General features: G+C 44.2%; 2 protein-coding genes across 3 annotated transcripts; one reads left to right on the forward strand and one right to left on the reverse strand.

The window, feature by feature from the left end:
* The first annotated feature begins 741 nt into the window (after positions 1–741).
* On the forward strand, positions 742–4,834 carry LOC123132537 (putative clathrin assembly protein At5g57200). 2 transcript variants are annotated; one of them, XM_044552362.1, is made up of 15 exons: positions 742–928; positions 1,053–1,122; positions 1,690–1,787; positions 1,924–2,062; positions 2,226–2,353; positions 2,445–2,537; positions 2,613–2,663; positions 2,765–2,830; positions 2,919–2,984; positions 3,064–3,144; positions 3,274–3,345; positions 3,438–3,611; positions 3,705–3,783; positions 3,969–4,084; positions 4,214–4,834. In XM_044552362.1, exons 1-15 carry the CDS (start codon positions 848–850, stop codon positions 4,658–4,660), a joined length of 1,761 nt encoding a protein of 586 aa, XP_044408297.1. In that variant the 5' UTR covers positions 742–847; the 3' UTR covers positions 4,661–4,834. The 2 variants fall into 2 exon arrangements, with proteins under 2 accessions (XP_044408297.1, XP_044408296.1); XM_044552361.1 differs by having other exon boundaries at positions 3,438–3,783.
* Positions 4,835–5,211: 377 nt separating this feature from the next.
* Positions 5,212–11,763, reverse strand: LOC123132538 (glycosyltransferase BC10). The gene is made up of 11 exons (XM_044552363.1): positions 11,533–11,763; positions 10,365–10,881; positions 10,151–10,249; positions 8,658–8,758; positions 8,507–8,578; positions 8,001–8,091; positions 7,039–7,119; positions 6,464–6,520; positions 6,259–6,381; positions 6,140–6,178; positions 5,212–5,606 (listed from the first exon to the last, which is right to left on the reverse strand). Exons 2-11 carry the CDS (start codon positions 10,743–10,745, stop codon positions 5,478–5,480), a joined length of 1,173 nt encoding a protein of 390 aa, XP_044408298.1. The 5' UTR covers positions 10,746–10,881; positions 11,533–11,763; the 3' UTR covers positions 5,212–5,477.
* Positions 11,764–12,103: the final 340 nt, after the last annotated feature.

Consider the following 12,103-nt stretch of genomic DNA (forward strand, 5'->3'; position numbering starts at 1 on the left):
GGGTGGATGTGAGGCGTCAACCAGAGAGTTGTTTAATGTTGGTCGGCAGAGGGACGGACGTGTGGCGCTCGGAATGCCAGAGTGTGTTCCTTGGCACAAGCGCTGGTTTAATGAAGGTAGGCGGGCAGACGGGTGCCTTTTTAATGCGGAGAGAAAGCGTGTGCAGCGTGCATGCAGCAAGCGACGCTCTCGTCCAACGAGACGCTTCAATGCTGGCGCCAGTGAGAGGTCACGTTCGCTTTAGACTGGCTTTAGTGCGGAGCGTAAACTCTGGAGGAAAAGAGCGCAGGTGAGGGAGAGGATTTTGGATAGGCCAGGTTTGTTAGAAGCGGGCGTGGCAGCGGTTCTGACTCCCGCGATCACCTGTTTGATTCTGGTTCATGAAAAAAAAAGACGTTCGAACCGGCTCATGAATGGATATAGAGCCCACGTTGGATGGCAAAACCCGTCCGAACCGTATGGTCCGGACGGTTACGGGCGCTTCCTCGTCTTCTTCTTGGTCCTCCCGTGCGTTTCTAGACAGAGCTCCGCGGTAATCGGTCACATACGATCACGACGTCACCACCCATGATTCTTTCTCTCTCATCGTGCTCAAATTATTCGTTTCCGCTTAGGCGTAGGGGCGAACGGACGGCAGCTGGATCGCTCGCACCGGCACCGATGGAGCTAGCAGCTTGCTTTGCCAAAATTAGCGCGAGGGGTCAACGAGAGCCAGCCCGGGAGGGGGGCCATTCGCCCACCCCCACCCCCACCCCCACCCCCACCCGCCGGTTGGGCAGAGGGAGGCAGCGAGCGAGCGAGGGAGGGAACCACGGCGCGGGGGTGATCGTGGGGTGGGGGGAGCCTGATGGGGTCGTGGCGCAAGGCCTACGGCGCCCTCAAGGACTCCACCAGGGTCGGCCTCGCCAAGGTCCACAGCGACTTCAAGGTCAGCCACCAACCAACGCATGGATGGGTCACTCCTTGTGTGCGATTAATTTCTCTTTTCGATGTGCATTTCCTACCATAATCGATGTGTGATTCACAAGGCTGGCTTTGCTTGGGTTTGTCAGGATTTGGATATTGCCATTGTCAAGGCGACCAACCACGTAGAATGCCCTCCCAAGGAGCGCCACGTCAGAAGTGAGCAATCGATCCGCTCTTTCATCGCCTAGAAAATTTAGGACGGTTTCTCTCGATAATTCAACCCGGAGCCCTCACATGTGAACAGTACCTTGATTTAAAATAGAAAAAAAGTTCAAACAATTCTAAAAAAAATTGTGGTGCAAGATGCTCCTGTGCGTGAATTCCGTGCAAAATTTTGTGAAGTTTGGACATTCGAGAAGCTCGTGGCAAAAAAGATAAAATCAGGCATGAACAATGCGATTTCCAAAAATTTCTCAACCATCTGAAATTTGCCCTTTTTCACGAGCTCCACAAATGTTCAAACTTCACAAAATTTTACACGGAGTTAACGCACAGGATCATCTTGCACCACAAAAAAATTGATTTTTTTTTTAATTTTTAAATCATGGTAATGTTCATGCCTGGGCTCATCTGAGCCCGGGCACCAAATCGCCGCTCTCCGGTTTCTCTTCCTTTTTTGCCAGGCTCATCAGGTTCATCTTGTAAGCTTGTCATTTTGTCTCGCATTGTTGCAAAAATATTCTTGGCATCTTGTAAGTGCCATTTCGTCTCGCATTGTTGCAGAAATATTCTTGGCAACCTCGATGACCCGCCCTCGCGCCGATGTCGCCTACTGCATATACGCCTTGTCCAGAAGGCTGTCCAAGACAAAGAATTGGACAGTGCGTGTCCTTTCTCGTGGCCTCCTATCAATTTCCTCATCTTCCATTCTCATGGTCTAGGTTAGAAAGTAAACCATGTTTCGAGCCTTCTTTTCAGCACATTAACTACTGCATTGTTCATGCCATCTTATTGTAGGTTGCCTTGAAGACGTTGATAGTGATACACAGGCTTCTGCGAGAAGGCGATCCTACTTTCAAGGAAGAGTTCCTGGCCCACTCACACAAAAGAAACCTTTTGCACATGGCGAATTTCAAGGATGGCTCGAGCCCATTAGGTTGGTCCCTTGCAATGCCTCCTTTTCCTCCCAGGAACAGGGAAAAAGATGTGAAACATCCTTGCATCAATGAGGCAAGATACCCCAAGGCAATGGCATTTCCCGATTCATAATCGGTAGAAATGGCACCTCAAATGATTCACCTTGTTCTTGATCTTGGTAGCTTGGGATTGCTCCGCGTGGGTTCGCACCTACGCGCTCTTCCTGGAGGAGCGGCTCGAGTGCTTTAGGAATCTAAAATACGACATCGAAACCGAGCGTCTGATGAGATCTCCCCAGCATTCTGCCAAGGTAGGGACTATGTCTTTTCAGCAATCGTGGCGGCGAAGTTTTGTTTGTTTGCCTTGTGCGGATGGGAAGGTTGTGATCCTGAGAAATGCAGGCACATAGTAGAACCAGGACGATGCCTTGGCTTGATCTTATGGAGCATTTGCCTTCATTGCAGCAGCTGCTCTTCAGGCTTATGGGCTGTCAGGTCAGATCACTGCCTTGTTACGCTACTGGCTCTAAGAACTGTTTACTAGCTGAATTCATGTTTTCACCTTTGCAGCCTGAAGGTTTAGCATGCTCAAACTACCTCATTCAATATGCATTAGCCTTGGTAAACCACAAGCCTTTTTTTTACTACAAAGGTTGTCGTTTGCATTTTGCGAGGTAATATTTGTTCTAGGAAATCTTATGGCCGTGTGTTGCATGCGACAGGCTTTGGAGGAGAGCTTTAAAACATATTGCGCAATCAATGATAGAATCATCAACCTTGTTGATATGGTAAAGTGATTTTTCATGACATTGTCATACATGACTTATATTTGTTAATACCTCTAAAGTATTTCCGGATCTCATTGGTATGATCCAGTTCTTCGAGAGGCCGAGGTATGATGCTATCAAGGCTATTGCAATCTATAAAAGAGCTAGCATGCAGGTCTGTCATCTTATTTATGCCAAATTTGTACTCTGTTATGGCTTTGAATTCTAGCTTAGAATTTTTGTCTAATCCGCAGGCAGAAAACCTTGCTGATTTTTACGAATTCTGCAAGGATCTTGAGCTTGACACGACATTCCAGTTTCTTACTCTCAGACAGGTCGGTTCCTCATCATCCTTCTGTACATCTCTTCACCTTGGTCTTGAACAATGGAAGGGTGAATGACTAACTTCTTCATCTCATGATCATGGTGTTCTAATGTGCTTTTCATCGCGCGATGTTCTACAGCCACCCCCATCATTTCTTGCAGCCATGGAGGAGTACATCAGAGAAGTGCCACGTCCCACAATCAGGAGACTGGTGAGTGCAGACCTGTTCTACAAGTAAGTGCAAGTGCCACAGCAGTTCTTTTGTAACACTCTGTTTGGTAACTCTTCCTGTTGCCAAAACAGGACAGTGAGGAGAGGAAGCTACTAACCTACAGCCAGGAAGCTCCAAAAGAACCTAAAAAGCCGGTGGAAGGGGAGCAAGAAGAGCCTGCACAGCCTGAACAAGAACCAGAGCCTGAGCCTGAGCCTGAGCCTGAACAACAACTGCCCGCAATGGAAACCACTGGAGATTTACTCGTATTCTTCTCCATAAGCTATTTTTCTGGTCCATTTCGGTTCATCTCCTCTGAATCTCACTACTGTCCTTTCCTGCTTGCATGCTTCATGCAGAACCTGGATGAGGAGGTGAATCCCTTTGTCGTGGATCTTGATGAACACAACGCGCTTGCACTCGCTATTGTGGCACCAGGTACAGAAGGAGATCGCCATATATACCTCTCCTGTCAAGCTCTCTCAAATAGCATCATACAGTAATATACAAGCATGGTTGCCGAAACATTGAGCTCTAATGTCTAATTAACTTACCTGCATTGTTGCTCCCAAATGTTCTTCGAGAAAGTGTCATCGGATGTTTTTTTTGGTCTCTGCTTGTAGGAGATGGAAGCAAAGCATCTTGTCAAGATTTGTTTTCTGGCAGCACATCTGGGTGGGAGCTGGCCCTCGTCACTGCTCCAAGCCGCTACACCAGCCAACCAATTGAGACCAAATTGGTCAGCATAGTACCGTTGCTAATTAGCTAGTTCCTGTTAGCCCAATTAATAGTCAGAACTCAGAAGACATTGCCCATGGCTGTAAAATTCAAACTGATGACACTTGCACATTTTCCATCTGATTAACAGGCTGGGGGCTTTGACATAATGCTACTCGACAGCCTCTACGAAGACGGGGCGAGGAGGCAGCAGATCGCCAGCGTGGCCTACAACGGCAGCCTTGGACAAGCCAACAATCCCTTCGAAACGAACGACCCTTTCGCCATGTCCAACAGCTTTGCGCCCCCTTCCAACATCCGGCTGGCAATGGTGACCCAGCAGCAGCAATACTTCCAGGCTCAACAACATCAGCAGCAATACTACTACCAGCCTCAGCTCCAATACTACCAGCCCCAGCTGCAGCAGCAGCATCAGCAGCAGTATTTCCAGGCTCAGCAGCATCAGCACCAGTATTTCCAGCAGCAGCCCCAGTATTGTGTGCATCCGGCCGGAACTTACAATCCGTTTGGTGACCCTTTCACTGACCTTGTAACTCTGGCTGCTCCTTCAAAACAAGGCGATTTAAGTTTGCTCTGAATTGCCCGGCCCTGTTTCTGATCTCAGTCAATATAGATGGGTACTCCCATTCTCAGTAGAGCAACCAGCACAAATTGAATTCTTCTGTTGAGTTAAGATGATGTACAGTTGTACACTGCTGACCTTTGCAATATCCACATTTGGAGCAAACATGACAAGTACAACTGCATTTTTTATACTAAAAACTACTCCCTCTGTCCCATAATGTAAGACGTTTTTTGATACTAGTGTAGTGTCAAAAAACGTCTTACATTATGGGATGGAGGGAGTACTTTGAATACTGAAAAAAAATGCTACAGGTAAGAAATTGCACAAATGACATACTAACTCGCCATAAGCCTAAACTACTGCGTATGTGTATCTGGAAAACAAAGAGATTAGAAATATAGACATGTCGGCAAAACTGAGCAAGCTAGACTATAAGGCTGCTCTCATTTCATAATCTGTGTCCAAAAAGGATGGGTATAGTAACAGCTGAACTGGACAAAACTCCTGTTTCTCAAGAGATGGGAGCTAGGAAACTAGGAAAGCGAAAGTTAGAAATACAGGAATGAGAAAAAAAGATGAAATGGACAGCTAACAGAAACATGCACAAGGCACAGTGGATTACAATGAGGGCAGTGTCCATATACTAAATAGATATAACATCAGCCCTACCTAGGGTCCCAGAATGACAGTGTGTCGTTATAGTTGCTACAGCAACGACATGTCTCTGGCCCTGGATCTCTGTTAAGAAGCTAAGTATCAATTGCAAAATTTACATAAAAGAAAAAATCCTAGGGGAATCCTAGGCCAATGGCAAAGAATCGTGTAGAATTCAAGCAGATGTGTAACTGGGAAATAGCTTCAGTAGATTGTTGACAGCATCTGGGTAAAATTTTCTTGCAAAAAGGAAGCACGGTCTCTTTCTTCCGTTCAATATACATGGGGTCGATGTCACAGTTCTCTGCAATATAGATAAAGAAATATGTAAAATCATTCACATCAATGCTACAACACGACTATTTGCATCTAGAAATTTCGCTGAACTATTGGAATGGAGTTCTTCAGAATGACTGCTGATGACACGAACACAATATCTTGATGTCCATTGGATAGCGGTCTGGTAATAGGATTAGTGAGGCATAAGGGAAACGTGTAATCTTATTACCAACTGGTTGTGCTAGTCTTTTGTACTCTTGTATGACTTGTATGCATGCTGAAACTATGCAACAATAGATGGCTGCTTGCATCAACCGATGCAGAGGCCAGGGGTTTCCCCTCCTTTTCGGAAAAAATACATCCATAAATAGTAATCACATGCAAGGTATGTTTTAGTTAGATTCCTAGTACATGAATGCAAAAATTCAAAACGAAAAATATCTTCAGGCATTCAAAGGCAAGTACTAGATCACAACAATCAACTAATTATCACCAAGTCCTAGTAACAGAAAAATCATATATTGTGATTGGGCGATAAGTAGGAATAGTTATGCTTACAGACTCATCACTTGCAATGTGCACAATCTCATTGAAATACTGCAGAACATTTAAGTAGTTGAGTCAGTGTATAACATACAGATCATGTCAATTGGCAAAATTAAGATAAAAGCATATACCGTTATGTTTCTTAAGAGTTCATAGGTAATATCAGCAGCTCTATAGGACCTCGGATGCCATTTCCCCTCAGACCAGTCAACATGTGTCACTGAATAATTAGAGATCCCACCAGGATCTACTATCTGAACATTAATGTGGAAGTAAATAAAAAAAGCAAATGGAGAACAGAAAGCTAGATATCTGTTCAAAAGATTTATTACTAACTTTGAACAAGGTTGGCAAATAGTGCTCATCAGCGATACAGTTCCGTCCCACTGTTGGCTGCAAAACACAAAGCAAAAACATTGCTTATCTAAAACCAACTTCCAAAGAACAGTCGCAAGGTGAAACACAAAGCATAGGTTCTGAAAACAGCATGAGAACAATCATGGCACCATGTGATGTGGCTATTTGAGCCTGATTTTATAGCCTGAAATAGAAGGCACCTGTCAGCATGTGATGTGGCTATTTGAGCCTGATTTTATACAGTGCCACACTGCTGAAATAGGAGACACCTGTCTGAAGGTCTGTGAGCATTCGTTTAAAACACTATCCCCCATGATTCCATGTGGTTTTTTCTATGAAGCAATCGAAATAAGGCACTGCGGCAGAAGCCTTCTCCCAATTTCAGATCATTTTCAGTTATACATCTTGAGGTTTAGACCTAAACTAACACCTTAGCATTATTATCAAATGTTATTCTACAAAACCTACTTATTTTCTCGTAGAAAAGGAGCTAGCAGTTATCACTGTATGCATGCAACAAGCAATGACATAACTGGCATCAGAGTGAAACGTACCTTGCAATATAGCTTGAATTTACGGTAGTAGAGGTTGTCTGCCATTATCAGTATAGCATGCCTTCTTGTTATAGCAAACCACTACAGGAAGCACAAAATTATTCAGCAAAGCATGAAGAAATCCAAGTGATTACATATCTGCGATAGGGAGGATAAGGTGCAGTCTGTGCCTTTATCTCCAAATCACCTTGATACACAAGTTAGAATAGTATCAATCTGTTTAGTTTTTTTTTAAGTTTGTTAGTGCTTAACTTCTCCTTCAGATTCGGCTTAAGCTTTTTCTTTCCCAATTCCTCTATATAAAGAAAGGCTGGCTATGTGATCCTGATCGAGCTATCAGTAAACTTATTAAGAGATTAGTATCCAAGACCTAAGTTACCGCTGTACCTACCGGCATGCCATTGCGGCACCTGTGAAGGCGAAGGTTGTACCCCCTCAACTCAAAACCCATCAGGTCACCACAACTAAATCTAGCACATGAGACCAACTTTCTCTGCAAGTCCAATAATACCCTCAGCTATAAAACCATTAAGTGTTACAATCCCTTACCTCTCAACTGGTCAAAACAACCCCCTCTCCCTAAAACATTATAGTTTCGGTTGATGTGACACTACATGTTTCTATGACAGTGATGTGGGCATTGAGACAAACGCCCCCATCATCATTTTCTATTTACTTAGGATTCCACTCTATATAGAGTCGCCTGTTGGGATGCCAGATAAGCCAAGACAACTGATGTGGCTGCTAACATGTCGAGACCCACTCATGAATCTAGCCTAGGGGAAACGACCGAAAGGTGGACAGTTTCAATAGTTGGAGGCTAAGAAAGGAATGGCTGGAGGTGTTTTCTGGACTTCTGGAAGAGTTGATGGTGTAAAATGGACTTGTTCCTTTGTGATACCATATGCATGTTGTGGTACATTTTATAAAACACGGTAGTAGTAGTAAAGCAAAACATGTACCTGCGCACCCTTCCTGAAGTCCCTGTGCTCTATTTCAGGAAACATTTCTATAGAATACCTTCCACTTCCATGAGGACCAGGATCCAGGAAACTGATAGTATGGACAAACAATCAATAGAAGGCTAAAGACATGCATATTTTACTCTGCCATACAAAGTGGGCAGCAAACATATCTCCTTGCTATATTCTTTCGAAAAGGAAGATACAGGTAATGTATTCTAAACTATCCTTTCGATGACGTATGTGCTGTGTTCATTCCTTTGATATAAGAAATACAAGTGATAGTGAGATAAAACGTGCACACTGGAGCATCTGCCATATTCACAACTGTTTCCATGTAAATAGGATGATAAGCGAAATTAGACGAGCGGAGTATAGGTATTGTCATCAATACATGAGTTGATATCTTCTAAATAGCACTATGTGTTCTTGGCGCTACGCTACATTTCTGTCTTTTGCGTTTTCTCTTCTTACAGGTATCCAAATATTAGTTAAATTGCTCTTACCTGTCAATGAAGCTAACATTTGTTCCCATCAGATAATTATAGATGTAATCAAATGTATGTAGTGGAATACAGCTGCCATGCAAAGAAAAAGGATATTAACATACTGGAAGAAAATTGACTAAGGAACCCTTTTGCAAGAATTATTCAAAACCTGTCAGAAAGCAAGACGAAAAATTGATTATCAATGTCTAGCAATGCATTTCCTAACAGCCTTTTCTCTGCATCAACCATTGAAACCCTGCCCCATACTACCTGCATTATAAAAAAATTACAATGTTTAGTTTTATAAAGAAAAACATGTAGCTTATAAACTAATAATGTGATGTGTTGTATACAGAAGATAGGAATCACAAATTGCTGTGAAATTCTAGAAGTTGGGAATGGTTCTTTTGCTGCAAAGCAGTATAGTGGTCTTCTTATAAGAGAACCAACCGCGTACAAAACACAGGAAGTTGCAGCCAGACAAAATAGCTCATTTCACATGCATGACCACAAAAGACAGCAAGTTACAGCCAGGCAAAAAACTCATCTCGCATGCATGACTAATCCAGTTGCATTCACATATTCCTATGTCAACTGTAATGAGTTCTACCAATATATCATGTACTCATTTTTTCTATGCATATTGCAATTTTCTATCTCAATGCATTCTATCATCCAATCATCCCCATAACCTCACAATAACATCTGTTATATTTTGGTAGACTAGCTGAATATTTGTGCTTTGCTATGAAAAAACTATACTGATCATGTTAAACCAATGTCAATGAACCAGCCTGCCTTACATCTCAGTTGCATTCTTGTGCTCATCTGAGTTCTGCCAAAACCGGCATCATGCATGGCCTACAGCCTCACACCTTCACAGCCACACCTAGTCATGCTTCTTTACGACCCTTGTAGCTCAACTTTATTTTTCTAGGAAGTGGTTAAATTCGTTTATTAAACGAGCTTAGCAATGTTTCAGTGAGTTGGTTAGTTTTCTTTCTGTTACAAGATTTTTTCGCGATTAAAAAAAGGAGAGAAGGAAGGCGTTGATGAACCACCACAACCTCTCATTTACAGAAAAGATTTTCTAATCTTGCGGAAATTCCATAAGGCACATGAGATAGTCTCAATAGTAGAAACAAATTCCATAAGGCATACAGACGAAGTCTCAATAGTAGAAAAGCATTAATCTTTTATTATATAGAGACATAGTATGGTTTACGGTCAGATTATGAGACTTGGGCATCTTGTAATATGAGCAACATATAGTTATCTCGGCACCCATTTTTGAATGAGCAAACAAGTTATCTTGCATTAGCGTGGTTTAAATAATCACCGAATAATGCTATATAGACAATCAGTCATCATTGTACAGTACCCTTTATACATGTACTACTGCCCAAATGTAGCCTTACACCCTTGTCCATATTTCTAACTGCGGTATGATCCATATTTGTTATTGTTTTGCCAGTTTTGCATATCGATTAAGAATGTAGGAAAACACGAGCGATGACAAGATTTTCTTCTTTCTCAACAACCACATAAAGTGTTAAATTACGATGATCTTTCTTACTTATTTGAATTCCATGGCCTGATTAGACGTGTGGATTAAGATAAACGGAGAAAAGAAGCATACTAAGTAGTGGTGGAACTTCGTACCTTTTCACTGCGAATTTCTCGGCCCACAAACAAAGGACTAGAATGCACAGGCTTTTCACGAGATGCATGGATATAGATGGAATATCGTCCCTCATGGCCCTGTATACAGAAGTTCAGGCACACCATTTCTCGTTTTAGATTAAGAAAAATGTTTCTACATACAGACATAATATAAACTCTATATATTCGTCTAAAAGGAATATCAGCAGAGAACCTGCAAAAAATTCTCCCACAATTTCTCGAAGGGCAATGAACCAGGTGTCAAGAACATAAATGCAATCTTTGGCTTCTTGGAGACGGGCATAGGCATTGAAAGCAAATCCCTGATAACCACAGACGAAAAAACCTCTTGATCGGTCGGCTCCCGCCGGGTCACAGCAGGGAGCCAATCCTTGAAGGGAGTACAAACACTTGAAGCAAAGAAGTAACAGGTCGAGTAGCGCCGTGGAGGATAGACATAAGCCCCAATCAACGAAACACAAACAATTGACAGTAGCACAATTATCCACATGGGCTTCTTGGCAGTGCGGTGGCGCGGATGTGGCATGGCTGTCATGTCCTTGCTGCCCCGCTGCCACACCCGCGGTACTTTCATCTCCTTGCCATTGCAGAATCAAGAGTAATATATCCGGATTATACCCTCCGCCAACATATACTTCAGAACGCCAAAACTACGTGCCACGTACCAAACAGGGTGAGAACAAAATTGTCCCCCCAATGCTGCCACCTTTCTGCAATGCAAGGTTACACAAGATTAATCCATTAACCACATTCATCTACAAGAAACAAAGCAATGGCGATCACTCAAGGGATCTGTCATGTACGAAGGGAATACGGCAAGATGCCACGCAACAACGAAATCGTCCTGAACCTTCTTACATGTTATTCTATGAGATCTACTGCTTTTTCTTACCTTTGCCACTTGTTTCGGCTGTGACAACGAAGTTTGGCATGTAGGCCCCAAATAAACATTTCGAGCTAATGGCATGTCTAGACGATTAGAACAGCAAAGGCACGAGGCGGCGATCTCCCTGTCCAAATCAAATCGCAGGGCATGGTCAAAATAGCCGCTGCTCCCAAAAGTCAACTCGCGGCCAATCCCACGATCCCCACCGAGACCCAGACCGCATTCCCAATCCGAACCCGATCGCCACCTTGACAAAACGCGCAATCCCGCGCCAAATCACGCGCGCCACGCCCAAATCACCTCGCGAAGCCCACCCGCGAACCGGAGCCCCGGCGCCCCAAACAGCACGAGCAACAGCGCCGGAACGCAGCGGCAGGCCGCGCCCGTCTCCGGGGCGCCCCGCTCCCCAATGCTAGGAGGCCGGGCGGGAGCGCGGGGCCGTGGTCGAGACGATGGGAGGAGGAGGAGGACTTACACGCAAGGCGGAGCGGGAGGAGGGAGCGTCGTGCCCAGGACCAGGAGGCCGGGGCGCGTCTCGTCGCGGGGCGGGATCCGGGGCCCGGCGGCGGCGAGATCGGAGCTAGGGCTGGAGCTGGGCGGTGGCGGAGGTGGTGGGAGGGAGGGGAGACGAGGTGGTGGTGGTGGTGGTGGTGGTGGAAGTGGGCGAGGAAGGGGAGGACGGATTTAAAACAGAAATGGGCTAATTAATATGTGGCTCCCTCCCGGCTGTTTATTCGCTTCGGATGTTACCCTTTTCCGGCACCCACTTAAGTGTGGAAACGGGAGGAAGATAAAGTGGCCCTATACACTGCATTGATTAAGAACGTCTGCTGTTTCCTAAAATTAGCAGCATAAAATGTTAACTACCTGCGTCCTTGGTTGAATTCACAATAAATACTCCCTCCTTTTCGATTTATTAAAGCTCACTTTCAGAATCCCTTAGATGGTGAGTGGTGTATTAAATTCCGTATATTGCGAAAGTTCCTAATTACTACGCTTGTTTTACTCAAAAAGTTATGTTTACTGATGCATTAATTGCAATGCAT

The sequence above is a fragment of the Triticum aestivum genome, chromosome 6A (genome assembly GCF_018294505.1).
Source record: "Triticum aestivum cultivar Chinese Spring chromosome 6A, IWGSC CS RefSeq v2.1, whole genome shotgun sequence".
Lineage (NCBI taxonomy): Eukaryota > Viridiplantae > Streptophyta > Magnoliopsida > Poales > Poaceae > Triticum > Triticum aestivum.